The sequence below is a fragment of the Erythranthe guttata genome, chromosome 10 (genome assembly GCF_056151865.1).
Source record: "Erythranthe guttata isolate IM_541 chromosome 10, IM_541, whole genome shotgun sequence".
NCBI lineage: Eukaryota > Viridiplantae > Streptophyta > Magnoliopsida > Lamiales > Phrymaceae > Erythranthe > Erythranthe guttata.
The window spans coordinates 19,622,291-19,636,641 of NC_142542.1; the positions used below are offsets into that span (position 1 = coordinate 19,622,291).

At 34.1% G+C, this 14,351-nt stretch overlaps 2 protein-coding genes across 3 annotated transcripts; one reads left to right on the top strand and one right to left on the bottom strand.

Annotated features, from left to right (window-relative positions):
* The first annotated feature begins 8,524 nt into the window (after positions 1-8,524).
* Positions 8,525-10,601, top strand: LOC105949330 (zinc finger CCCH domain-containing protein 30). The gene has a single exon (XM_012972620.2). It carries the CDS (start codon positions 8,816-8,818, stop codon positions 10,385-10,387), a length of 1,572 nt encoding a protein of 523 aa, XP_012828074.2. The 5' UTR covers positions 8,525-8,815; the 3' UTR covers positions 10,388-10,601.
* A 91-nt stretch (positions 10,602-10,692) lies between these two features.
* On the bottom strand, positions 10,693-13,896 carry LOC105949331 (protein DETOXIFICATION 42). 2 transcript variants are annotated; one of them, XM_012972622.2, is made up of 13 exons: positions 13,763-13,896; positions 13,542-13,663; positions 13,235-13,447; positions 12,964-13,106; positions 12,753-12,888; positions 12,548-12,644; positions 12,340-12,440; positions 12,020-12,183; positions 11,847-11,918; positions 11,597-11,713; positions 11,394-11,489; positions 11,181-11,302; positions 10,693-11,053 (listed from the first exon to the last, which is right to left on the bottom strand). In XM_012972622.2, exons 1-13 carry the CDS (start codon positions 13,837-13,839, stop codon positions 10,993-10,995), a joined length of 1,521 nt encoding a protein of 506 aa, XP_012828076.1. In that variant the 5' UTR covers positions 13,840-13,896; the 3' UTR covers positions 10,693-10,992. The 2 variants fall into 2 exon arrangements, with proteins under 2 accessions (XP_012828076.1, XP_012828077.1); XM_012972623.2 differs by having other exon boundaries at positions 13,199-13,447.
* Positions 13,897-14,351: the final 455 nt, after the last annotated feature.

Genomic DNA, 14,351 nt, shown 5'->3' on the forward strand with positions numbered 1-14,351 from the left:
TCTCGTTTGCATAAAATTACACCACGTGTGTATTTTATCGGGTGTAGTATCTCAATATAATTTCCTTGTCCCCTAATTACCCTCGGATTAGAGTTTGATTAATGCATCATTTTATTTGCATATACTACATAAAAGTTACTAAGTGTGATGTTAATTGTTTTAGTTTTCTTTATATTATCAATCGTTTTTAATTGTGGAATCCTTTTAAATAAAGAATAATCTATCATTTTCTTGGGAAGGGGCAAAATCGTCACTAGCATAATTAATTCCATTTCCACCAATAATTAAGGGTAGGGTGAAAGTTGGAACCGAATGTTTAATTTCTGCCGCTTCCGTTCCAAAAAGTTTTGATTTTTGAACAATTTTTTTCATTTCTATTTCTAAAATTCAGATTTTCGACATTTTGAAGTTTTTTTGGGATTGGAATTTCAATTTTCCATTCGATTTAATTCTCGAAATTAATTCCGATTTTTCACCATAAAATACACAAAGAATACGTTATACATGTATAGGATATCTTACTTGATTTTGTTGATACTATAAATCGTTTTTAAAGGAGGAATCTTATTATACAAAAAATAATGTATAATTTTCTTTGGAAGGGCAAATTCGTCAAACGAAATAGAATAAATAATTCCATTACCACCAATAATTATGCGCCAATGATTGTGTCCTCAACAAGGGTGATTACGTGTCCCACGATTTTGGCAAAAGTGGACCCCATAGTACCACAGCACCTTCCTTTGAAGGCCACGTGCTAAGTGACTCAATGGTTAGTTGACGCCGCTGCGCCGTTAATTTTGTGGGCCCTGTCACGGCGTTAGTTGGCAGAAATCTCCTCCAGCGCGACGCTCTTCCTGACGGCGACCGTCAGCTAATTGGGAATTTATTTTTCCTTTAAATTGGTTCCATTAATTTAATTTTTTTTCTGGATTTAATTAAAGAACTGTATAGTATTTGGTATAGTAGCAGTATGCCAATTCTTCTAAATATTAAATTAAATAAATATTAGGACCAACAAATGCAAGAGTTTTTATTAAAAAAAGTTGAAATAAAATATTATTTAGAGTAAGCAAAAAAATAAGGATAAATTACAACCACCTTCTTGAGGCAAAATGTAATTATCAAAAAGCTCTTTTCTTTTTGAGAAATACGTCTATTCCCATGCACTTTGTAAATTTCTTACATTCATCCCCAACTAAAGGGTATTAATGTAAGAAATCTACATATTGCAAGAGTGTTGATATGATTATGGAAAAACAAGGGATTTTTTCATAAATAAATCTTATTTCATGGGCGATGGTAATTAACCCAAAATATAATTTAAAAAAAAAAAAATCATTTTCTCGTGCTGCCCAAATTCAGGCCAAGCCCAAATTTAGCCCATTGCTGAAAGGTTCCTCCATACGAAATTTAGCCCACTCTACAATATTTTCGGACCACATTCGATTGGAAGAATGTTCTTACGTAGAATATGGTTTCGTTAACTGAAATGATTTGTACAGACATAAATCAGAACTTGCATGCACTTTTCATTTTACAATTGAAAATTTGCGAAACCAAAAACACTCTCCAAACTCTCCGGATTTTGCGTCTAAGATCTCGACCTACGACAATAGATCTGAGTTAAATTTTACGTTTTTATGATTCTTGCTTTACGTTTTCCATAGAAGGAGTTTGGTAAATACACATCCTTTGTGTATAGAAGCTATTAATTAAAGTACGCAAGGAAAAAAAAATATATAGTGATTCAAAAGAGAGTAAATTAAACAAAAGGGTAAAATAAAAACCAAAACACTAGTTATATTACACACTCTCAACATATACAATAAACAGAAAACAAGCTCGTAATCTCCGAATTACACTAAAAAGAACAAAACCGATATAGTTAATCCCAAACCTCTTAATCTCCGTAAGAAAACGGACTAACGTAACTTCGCGTTATATTCCTTAAAATTAAAGATGAAAAAACCGTTTAAAAAAAAACACTAATTACGCATTGGTTCTAAATGCACACAAGAAAAAGAGCTCCAGCTCAGGTGAAGTGAAAAACTCAATACGTGGTCGTTTAAACGAGCAACTACTCGTTGACGTCAGCCTTCTCTTCTTCGGAGCAGGTGGGCAAATTAGGGTTTCCAAGATCTTGAATCTTTCGCCTTTTGGTGTCGAACATTGCTTCTTGTTATCATTCTCAGACATTCTTGTACCTTTGTTTGATGCCATGAATATAATCTAAAGAACGTTGTAATAATATATATATGTTGAAGTGAATCTCTACATTGCATGTATTTATCCAAATAAATAGTCGAAAAAAGTGCGAAAAAAAAAACCTATTGCAATTTTTGATAATATATATATTGTTGCTAATGTAAGCAGTGAGACCAGCTGATAAGTTAAAATGCACCCAAACATATGAAGTTAAGATTAGACATTAGACAATTGAGGAGTTGGAAGAAGTTATGTCACTATTTAGCTAAAATACAACTATTACACAACATTCTATAACAACTGCTACCACTAAACACTAAATATATCTTAACTTTTTTTCTTACAAATCAACAGAATATCTATCTAATCGCTTTTTTTCCGATCGACGAATAATATATCGATCTTAGTAAACTCGATCTCTACTAAAAGCAGTCTTTAGTAGGTTTAATGTGCTGTAGTAATTAAAAACTCTACTTAATATTTTTTTTTCAATATTTTTAGGTAGCCAATATGTCATTACTGTGGAAATATTTGGCCGATCTTGACGTAAGATTACATGATTTTCGCTTCGATAATTTTTCGATTTGTTATTTTTTTATTGGTTGGTAATTTTGATTAGTTATTTCTCGTTTAGGCCCCGTTTGGAAGTCTTGATGGGATTGATAAGACTGATTCTGTTTGATTATTAGTACTAACAGCCCTGAAGTTTATGTTATTGGTTTTTTTTTTAATTTTTTTTTTAATTTGAGTTAAAATAATGATTCCATAAATTTAGGGTGTGGATGCATGTCTCGAGGGTTAATATATCAGATTTAGGATTTGTTTGATGCTACACCCGGTAAAATACATTGGGTGATTATTAACCATTGATCAGCAAACAATCACACACACACTCCTGTGTATGTGTGTATGTGTGTTTAGTGGGAAGTTATTTTACCACATCAACAATTAATTAATAATTACCCGATGTATTTCATCAGATGTAGCATCTCAAAGGCCTTCTGTCTTGCTAATTTTGTAGTGGATCGATCACTCGATTGCTTCGGAGGTTATTAATTGTTTGTCTTACCCGCGGGAATTATTCGCGGAGGTCTCGTTTTGTGGAATCATGCGAACGACCGCTTTATAAGGGCTTCACTTCTCTTATGGGCTTTCTTTGGGCTGGATCAGTGTTAGTATCTACTAATTGATAATGAACACCATCTAATAAAAAAAAATCTAAAATTACAAAAATATATAAAAATATATGAAAATTAATAATTGTGATTATAGTGATCAATGTTTTCATTTTCAGCTGGCCCATGCAATCAACAATATCAAAAAAAATATTGAAATCCATAATTCCCATTGTTGATAAGAGCTTCCAAAACAAGCAATTCATGCCACGTGTCCCATAATTACATTAAACAACTCCACATAAATCATGAAAAACATCGGTTAATTATGTATCAGAGATCTATACAAATAATTACTCACTAAATACATGTACATATCTGTATGTGTGTTATTCAGGGGTGGAATCAGAATTACAAAATAGGGGGACTAACTAAAATTTCGGGGTTCAGGGCAGCGCCTCGAAAAAAAATTTAGGTTCACAAGACATTAAAAAAATAGGTTTATACAGCGAAAAAAATTACAACACATATCTATAATATGATATATATCTACAATTTATATGAAATTATGGAGAATAAACAAAAAATTAAGGGTTAAGAAACATATTTACAAATCTTTGGGGGGGCAAAAGTAATATTCAAAAAATATTAGGTCAAAATAGCTATAAAAAAAAAATTCTTGGGGGGTCAACTGCCCCCTGCCCCTTAGTGGTACCGCCACTTGTGTTATTATGTGTAGATTAATAGTGTATGATCAGCCAGTGTATTTCACCGAGTGCATTATCTACAAAAGATTGATTATCAAATATCAAATATATAAATAAATTTCGTGGATGAAGAAAATTGCAAGTGTGTGTTGGGCCCTATTGCACATTCCCAGATGCTAATTCTACGGCCTAAATAGATTAGCAGTAGCCTAAATTTGGTTTAAGTATGGTCCAAATTGTTTGGCACCAAAGTGGAAGTAACGCTTTTTTCCAATAAAAGGATAGTTTATTTAGATAAAGATTGTTAGTGCCATTAAATCTTGTTCTATATTTCTGGAAACTGCAATCTAACCACATATTTATTGCCTTTTTTTTAATATGGTTTATCTAAATTTTGACATTTAAAATTATTATCATTTACTAGTAGTAGGTTGAGTGGTACGAGGCTTTTGTAGATGCTGCACTCGATTAAATAAATCTGATAATTTTGAACCATTGACTTACACGTAATAATGTAGATATCCATATTTATATTTATATTATAGGGCATATTACGAAACAATCCCTCTTGTTTGGGTAATTACAGTCACCCCTCCTTTTAAATGTTTTTACATAAAATTTATGTAATTCGGTTATTTACCAAACCAAATCGTATTCAGTTCGGTAAACGGTATCAAATGTTGGCGTACCGAAATTTCGGTTTGATTTTACCAAATTAACATCCTTAAATTTACATCTAGATGGGTGCTTCGTAAGATAACGCATAGTTTAGAGGGTGACTGTAATTACCCAAACATGTAGGGGGTTTTCGTAATTTGACCATAACTCCGGAATAGCCGTAATTTGCCCTTCTATTATATTGTACATATTTATAGATTCATCCATGCATATTTTACAGTTTACATACGTTCATATGTATATGTTTGTGATTATGTATGAATTCAAGATGAAAATTATTCGATGCATTTTACGAATTATAACATCTACGAAGCTATCGGTTTATCTTTTCTTCGAGAAAAAACAATTCGTATAAAAGTAAAATAGAGTAGGTAACTACTAACTAGAGAAAAAAGACTAAGCATTTCTTAATTCAAACTTCCTATTTTTGACAAAGTAACTAACTACCCATATCACCATCACATTTCAATTTTAATTATTAATGTGTTAATTATTTGAGAAGAGAGAAAATAAGAGATGTTATGCCATAACTAACCTTCATTTGATTGTCTAATGCTATTGTACAACACACACAAAAAAAAAATCTATATAAATTATTATTCTTTTGAGGTAAATTTTGATATTTTCTCAATAAAAGTTATACGTAATCGTAAAAAAATAAATTCTAACACAGTAACTGCGTGATAAATTTTGCTCTCGTACAATAGTATGAGTTTAATTTAGAAAATATTGATCAATCGAATCGAATATACTTATAATTTTCCCTTAAGAAATATAAAGCCAGCTTTAAATGAGTTCTTACTTATCCAATCTTTTTCGAATATTATCTCAACAATTTTCTTTTAATAGATACTAATATTTTTAGGATTGCTAATTAATAAATATTTTATTCCAATTTGCCGTAATTCAATTGGCCTAATGCAATACTACTACCTACATATATATTATTATTATTATTATTTTTTGGGTAAATTACACCCACACCCCTGAGGTATGCATAAATAATTGTAAGGTCCATGTGGTATCGATAATTACACTCACCCCCTGAAAGGTAGTTAAAAACTCTAACAGGATAATGCATTGGATACATTATTCCGATAGGGTTCTAATGGACTATTGGTTTCAGGAAGTGGTGAAGACAACAAAGAGTTATGTGTGATTTAAAAAATATTGGGGGAGCCATGTCACACCATAACTCCCCATAACTCTATGTTATCTCCATAACTAGCTAAAAGTAATAGTCCATTAGAACCCTATCGGAATAATGTATCCAATGCATTATCTCGTTAGAGTTTTTAACTACCTTTCAGGGGGTGAGTGTAATTATCGATACCATAGGGACCTTACAGTTATTTAAGCATACCTCAGGGGTGTGGGTGGAATTTACCCTTATTTTTTTTTCTTTTTTCGTTCTTTGGATTTGAGTTGAACGTTTAACTATAATTAACTTATACTTGAAGTCCGCGAGCCTGATTCGCGGAACCCAAACTCATATTTCATTTCAATTTAATTTCCCACTCTACTGGATGCCTATTCGACCGGTCGGCTTTTTATTTCTTTTTGTAAGCATAATAATTTGAGTCTGCATTAATAATTTTTACATATTCTTTTTATGGGAAAACAAAATTAAAAAATTAATTATTCTCTAAATATTTACATTAAGGTTTATTTAATGTAACATGAATTCGGTTAAAATTCCACTAACAGTAATTGGAATGTTGTGGGCGGGGATCAGGTGATACGCAGCATATTTACCAAAGACCAAGTAAAAAGTAAAATAAATAAATAAACAAATTGCATGGGTAGTTAAAAATAAAATAAAATAATATTCAGTGCCATTCTTTTCTTTTTTCTTTTTCGCTTTTTTGACAATGATATAAATGATTATATTTGTTTATGAATTATTAATACTAATAAAAGTCAGTATTAGGTACCACAATAAATATGGTTTTTATGTATGGATTTAATAATAATAACATTTTTTGTACTATTTTGTAATATACTCCCTCCGTTCCTAAATAATTGTCACTTTTCACTTTTCACAAAGATTAAGAAACTCAATAAATATATCTTGATTTTAGAAAAATCATATAAAAATGACTAAAACAACCTTTATTATTAAATGATTTATCAGAGAAAATTAATGAATAGAGTTTCATTAATAAGGTTAAAACAGGAAAAATGCATTTAATGCAGTATTGTAAATCTAAAGTGACAGATAATATGGAATAAAAATATTTTTAAAAAGAGACAGTTATTGTGGAACAGAGGGAGTATTTTGTAATATACGTGTTGTAATTACACTTATTTGGGTAGATTAAGTAGGAACTATTTTGTCATTAAGTTAAATAGTTAATGATGAAGTCTTAATTATAGTATAACTCAAGTTAAATTTAATGATTATAAATAGGGCTGGGACTGGGTTGGGTCGGTCGATTACCAGCCAAAAAACCGACCCATCCGTTAAACCATTTTTGCTCAAATTTGAAAACCGTTGCCGACCCAACCTTTGTGGATCGGTTGATGGTTGGCAACCGAATATTTGGTTCCGGAATGGGTCGGTTGATGGTTTATACCCGCCACCTAGTTCATTTAAAAAAAATCAAAATTTGAAGTAAAAATATCCACATTTTGCGTGCCATGGTGCGATCATTATTTATCAGTTCAAAATAATTAATAACAATTTAACGAAAAAATATAATTAGGAAATTCAAAGTAATTTCAAAAATGCACAAGTGATTTAATGGAGTTTTGTGTGCTTTTTGTTCAAACTTTAGCATAAAGAAACTGGTTGAAGATTTATGTCAAATGTTTTTCCTTTGTTGATTGTTTTAAAATTTAAAATAATAATTATTTTGATAATTTCAATAACCACTTAAGAAAACACGGCCTTTATTTTATATTTTTAATAAAATTTTAATAGTATAGTTGGATAACCGGTAATTATCGGTCAACCAACTTTTGATAATATTAGAAACCACCAACTGACCCATTATAGATGGGTTGGTTGAAATTTTCGATCCGATCCAATGGGTCAGTTAAAAATTGATTATCCGCCTAAAAATATGGTCGGTAATGAGTCGGTTGGTGGATAAAAACCAACCCAATCCCAACCCTAATTATAAGAGGATTAAATCTTTAATTTATGAATTTGAGTTATTATATTAGTTATTTTATAAATGAATTTCTTGTTTTGGACTCTTAGCTACCGACCCAATGAAAACAAAATAACCAATAGGCTCCTTGGACAGTTCAATTAAGTATATTAGTGTACTCAAATAAATTAAAAATAGGTTAAATTACAGTCACCCGAAATAAGGTCAAATTACTAAAAACCCTATTATTTAGGTAATTATATCACCCCATTAATTATAAATTTTTTTAGACGTTTATTCTTATGATGTCAAATTTAGTGGAATCTTCTAGATTATATAGGGAATATTACCAAGTTTGTACTTGTTTTATCTCATTCGAACTCCACATTTCGCTATTTATCCTAAAATTAATAGTGAAACAATTAATTAGAAAGACAATTTAAGCACTTTATTTAGATAATTCATATATGTAGTATTTACTAATTTCTTAATATGTGCACTAGCCCTAAATGAAAAATAATTTCATAAGAGTGTATTATTATTTTTATTTTTATTTTATCAAAGTAGCACAAATAATGTTCTTTTCTTCAAAAAATAAAATAAAAAAAGCACAAATAATGTTCTTGCAATTCTTCTGGATTTATTATTATTATTATTATTTTTATTTTTTTTTTACATATAGAGAGAGAGAGAGAGAGAGAGAGAGAGAGAGAGAGAGAGAGAGAGAGAGAGAGAGAGAGAGAGAGAGAGTAAACAAAAACATAAAAAACATAGGAAATGGCGAAGAAAAAAGAGTGAAAAAAACAGAGGAGAAGAAGAAGCTCTCTTCTCTGTCACAACTTTTAGATTCTCTCTCTAACTCTCTAACTCACTTCCTCGTCTCTATAGAAGGTTATATATATATATATATATATCATATATATATAATATATATATGTATCATGTATGTATATACAATTTCTGGTTTTATGCCTTTGGATTTCGTTGTTTTCAGTAATTTGAATCCATAATCATGAGCGATGATAATAATCTTCCTAAAGTCGAAAACGAAGATGCATTCCAGAGCTTGCTCGAACTAGCAGCCAACGACGATCTAGAAGCCTTCAGAACCTACATCGATCGTCGGCCGTTGATCGTAAACGACGTCGGATTATGGTACGGCCGCCAAAACGGGCCGGCCCGAATGGCCCTTCACCACTTAACCCCTTTAATGGTCGCCTCCACTTACGGCAGCCTCGATGTAGTAAACCTCATTCTCTCCCGCCCCGGAATCGACGTCAATAAAAGCTCCGGTGCGGACAAGTCCACCGCGCTCCACTGCGCCGCCGCCGGCGGATCGATCCGCACCGTTGAAATCGTGAGGGCATTATTGTCCGCGGGCGCCGACCCCAATCTAACGGACGTGAACGGTCGTAAGCCGATCGACGTTATCTTCATCCCTCCGAAACCGTGGGGCCCGCAGGTTCATTATTCTTCCCTTCGGTCGATGCTCGCGACGACGGAGGAGTATATTCCGTTATCCGAGAAGGAATATTCCGTTGACGCGGTATCGATGCCCGATATCAAGAACGGAATATACTCGACGGACGAGTTTAGGATGTTCTCGTTCAAGATCCGTCCTTGCTCGAGGGCGTACTCCCACGACTGGACCGAGTGCCCGTTCGTCCACCCTGGCGAAAACGCGCGGAGGCGGGACCCACGGAAGTTTCACTACAGCTGTGTGGCGTGTCCGGATTTTCGAAAGGGAGCTTGTCGGAGAGGCGACATGTGCGAGTACGCGCATGGAGTTTTCGAGTGTTGGCTGCACCCTGCTCAGTATAGAACTCGTTTGTGCAAAGACGGCACGAGTTGTAGTAGACGAGTTTGTTTCTTCGCACACAAGCAAGAGGAGCTAAGGCCGTTGTACGTCTCCACCTGTTCCGGTGTTGCCTCGCCACGCTCGATCGCAGCCTCTCCGTCTCCGTTCACCCCACCGATGTCTCCGTCCAATCAGAACGTGCCAGCACTGCATTTGCCGGGAAGCAGCAACCTCCTCTCGAGTAGTAGGCTACGCTCGTCTCTCAATGCTAGGATATTTGCGGATACTGATATGAACGCGAATTTACCGAATCGCTCCCTTCGTCCCGTAACCCTAATGACCCATTCGAATCTCGAGGACATGTTTTCTTCGGATGTTTACTCGCCCAGGCACATTCAGCATCAACAACAGGGGATGCTATCTCCGATAAATGCAACGTTTTCTTCCGGAAGAATGTCGCCTCGTCATCATCATGTGGACTCAATCTCGCCAATGCTGGCTCGGTCGAAGTGGGGCCCACCGGAGGGGGCCGTGGCCCCCGATGAATCGGGTAAGCTCGAGAGATGTCCGTCTTTTGAGGCTCTCAACAATGGGGAGGAGCCCGACTTGTCGTGGGTGCATTCTCTTGTCAGAGAATCTTCACAGGATGTAAAGAAGGAAATTTCAGGACACGGTTTTGCCGGAAATGAAGGTGAAAATTCGAATGACGAGATCGAACAAATCGACCAATCGGTTTTAGGTGCGTGGCTTGAGCAAATGCAGCTTGATCAGCTCATAGCTCAGTAAATAAAACGTATTTTTCAAGAAAACAAAAATTAATTATTATTATTATTATCTTTGGGGGGGATTTCTATTCATTCTTTAAACTAGATATACTTTAATAAATATTATTGTTTATATATTTTTATAGTAAAAACAAATTTTAGTGTCTTCATAAATACTCCTTTCTTTGTTGATGTAATAAGGAAAAGAGAAGACGAAGAGAACCCTTATCTGATCACACTCACATTGATGTAACATGAATATATATATATATATATATATATATATGGTTCATTTTCATTTATCCACTTCTTTTATTTTTGTGGGAATTTCTTTATTTATGCTGAATTCCATTTACTATTGCTTGAAATATATGTTACTTTCTTGAATACACTTTATTCATTTCATGTGATGTTTAGTGCTATTTTTGGTGTATATTTTTACAAGGCATGGGAAACCTCAAGCATCAATGGATTCCCCCATGTCTAAAAAGTTTGGGTTCTAGAGTACACGGATGATGTCGATAGCCGAGTCAGGATTTCATACACGGGTGGACTAAAGAACTTACGGGGTTAACGGGTTGTGCCACCGTTTTTCTTTTTCTTCCCTTAGTATTTTTTCGTAGCCTGTTAACCGACGGGCGTTAATCCCCCACGAAGAAATATCCACGGTCCTGTCCTTGTCCCTATCCTGAGACACATACATACGTAAAGCAGCAAACGTTAAAGATTCCTTCATATCATCGAACAAAAAATGTCAAAGATTCCGTAAAATCATCGAATAAAAAATGTGAACCATTCCCTATGTTTGCAGTTACCTCAAAAATCCAGCCACTGCTCGTAAACTCATAAAGATCGATAATGCAAACCATATACCAACAAAACCATTGCTCGAAGATAGCACGAACAAGCATACTATACTCAATACCGCGATTGAAACCTGTAATAAAACATGGAGAGAGAGAGAGAAAATCAGATAACTTATAAGCTTAAAATCGTATAGTAGAATATTCCAATAATAGTTGACTTGCCATGGAGTAAGCTGAGTAAGCGAAATCAGACGCTCCGTAGTTCAATCCATCGAAAACAAAAGCCAATGAATTAATCGGTTGAGTCACTGCCACAAACTAATACAAAATAAAAATGAATAAAAATGAATCAGCATTAGTCGCAATTACTTATTACCATAACGAATGAACTTCAATATTTTTTTTTTGTCGAGAGATGGATTTACCGGAATGCCTAGTTGTAGAAGGCGAAGAACATTTACATCCTTTGTAAATAGTGTTGACGAGAATTGTAATATAATTGCGACAACGATGGATAGTATCAGTCCAAGAATTAAGCCCAACTGGTTATTGATCAATGGACAATTTACATACACGCGATATGATTATTAGAAAAAAATAACAATAAAATTAAAATTCAGGATTTGAAATGCTCGTGTACAATCAGCTCAGAATAATAATATACATTATACATACCTGTAATACACGAGAAGCAGTAGCCGTGACCTTTTCATAATCATTCCTTGCAAATGCATTTGCCAGAATAGCCTGCACAATTTTTATTTTTTTTATTTAAAAAAAAAAACACAAGAATTATACTGAATTGAAGACAAAATTACGTTGTTTAATAATGAAAAAAGGACGCTTACTTGACCAGCCACAGCTAATCCATCGGCAAGTAAAGAGGTAGCCAACCAAACCTGCAAGCAAATTTGAAAAGCAGCCATGGAAGTTGATCCCTGTTTCGAAGCTAATGAAGCTGCCAATGTCACACAGAAAGTTGCAGCTATAACTCTGAATAATAGCAGAGAACCTGTCGAATTATTTTATCAATAAATTGTGTGAAAAAGATAAGTTATTATTGATTGTTCATTTGAGTAAGTTAACATCATGCTATCATGCTATGTTAGTATATTATCTCTATCCGTTTATTATGCGGAAAACGACAAAATAAGACTAGTATTATTACCGTTCTTGAGAAACCGAGAAAGTTGCAGTTCTTTTACAGTTGGAGGTAAGAGATTGACTTCTTTCATTAATCTCACCAGGAGTATCAACGTAATCAAGTACCTTAAATGCAATATGTCCAAATAAATAAAGCAAATAGAAATGCGTAAAATATGTTTTTTTTTTCTCAATAAATAACGGGAATTGTGAAAAATCAACAGCGAGCTTACTGAGAGATGACATGTGCAATCGCTGCACCGCTTACACCGAAACCGAATACGAAGATGAATATTGGATCCAATATTATATTCGCCACGTCTCCAACCACTGTTTAGTGTTTACATTAAAGTCAAATAGATATACGAAGAATGACCTCGACAAAATTGGAAATAAAAAACTAGAATGTAGTGAAGTAAAAAAAAGAGGCCTTCTTACGGGTTGCATACAGAGGAGTTTTTGTGTCCTTTAAACCTCGGAAGACACCTTGCATGGCCAATGAGAGGAGGACAGCTGGAGCACCGAGTGACCTCAATGTTAAGTACCTCAGTGCTGGTTTTAGCATAGGAGAATCCTACATGAAAATCGGGATCTGATTTATTTCCTTTAAATAAAGAAAAGGATAAACGGAACCCGAAAACAAACTTACTGATTGCACACCCATGAAACTTAATAGTGGCTTCGCAGTACAAATGAGGATTAAAGCTTGGATTAGCCCGAGGGCCCCACCGATAATCAATGCCGATGAAGCTGATGATATATGTCTTTTGTTGACTCCACCACTATTCATTTCTATATGATCCATATAAACATAGGAACTATTAGTCACAAACAAAAATTAGCAAAAAGGATGTCTTAGAACGAATCTTTATAAACTAATCAACCTTTCGAGGTCAAGAAAGGGCTCGTGTGATGAATACCCGATTTTGGAATCATCTCTTCTTTTTCATTATCTACTGCAGATTGTTTATCCACCATTTCAATATTTTGATATTCTTCACCCTTTGAATTTGTTTTAGCATCTTCTTCGGCGACAAAAGAAGTTGTTATGCTGACCAGAGGAAATATTGCGACTTTTGATGCTTGATTGAAAATAGCAATAGCAACTCCCACAGCTGCAAGCTCCACGGGACCTAGATAGGTATACAAGAAAAAACATAAATTTTCAATTTTTTTTGGTGGTAATAAATTTTAATAACAGAAATATTATGAAAAGGGATACCATACCAATATGGCCGATAAATGCGGTATCAACGAGAGAAGCGATGGGGTCCGCGGTTAGAGCCAGAGCTGCGGGTAATGCGATTTGAGCTATCTCAATACCTAATTCGTCTTTCTTGAAAATTTCCCTATATGAAGAAATACTTAATGTACTTCAGAGACGAACACGGATGAATAGCAAAACTAAAACTTTTCCCTATAAAAATAATAAAAAATAAAAAATAAACCTTGGGCTCTTGAACAAACCCCACAAAGGACTCTTGCCCATGTTCTTCCACATAGGCGAAACAGCATCCATGATCATCGGTGAAGGAAGTTCTTTCCCATGCAACAGTGAATCCCGAAATTTCGCTGTTTGGTTTGCCACCCTAAAAAAAATCTTGGAGAATTAAAAAAAAATGAAAAAAAAGGAACCCAGAAATAATATTGAGAAAAAGAATTTGTCTTGAACATGAATTCCAAGAATCAAGGATACATACCAGTCAAGAAAACGAAAAATGTGATCGAAAAAAGTAAAGAGCACACAAGAAGAAAAAAGAGTTGAGAAATTTGAGTATAAAGATGAAACCAACCATTTTGGCCGTAGTGACCACCACCATATAAGCCTTCCTCAGTTGTTAAAAGCCCATAATGAAATAGCAAGCCACCATATAAGCCTTCCTCAGTAGTTAACAACCCAGAATGATATAGCAACCAAGTAGGTAACAACACTCAACATGTCATTTATCAAAGAAAAGCAGCCAAGAAATATACTATACAACACTGTGGCCCTCAAGAATTTTTAATTCATAAAATGACATTTTACCAAAATTATCT

Bases quoted from the DNA above. Each gene is read 5' to 3' on its own strand.
- LOC105949330 (XM_012972620.2), top strand. From the start codon at position 8,816: ATGAGCGATGATAATAATCTTCCTAAAGTCGAAAACGAAGATGCATTC.
- LOC105949331 (XM_012972623.2), bottom strand. From the start codon at position 13,839: ATGATCATGGATGCTGTTTCGCCTATGTGGAAGAACATGGGCAAGAGT. The intron at 12,889-12,963 runs GTAAGTTTGTTT...ATTTTCATGTAG, and splicing joins GTTTCATGGGTGTGCAATCA to GATTCTCCTATGCTAAAACC. The intron at 12,441-12,547 runs GTAAGCTCGCTG...ATTGCATTTAAG, and splicing joins ATTGCACATGTCATCTCTCA to GTACTTGATTACGTTGATAC.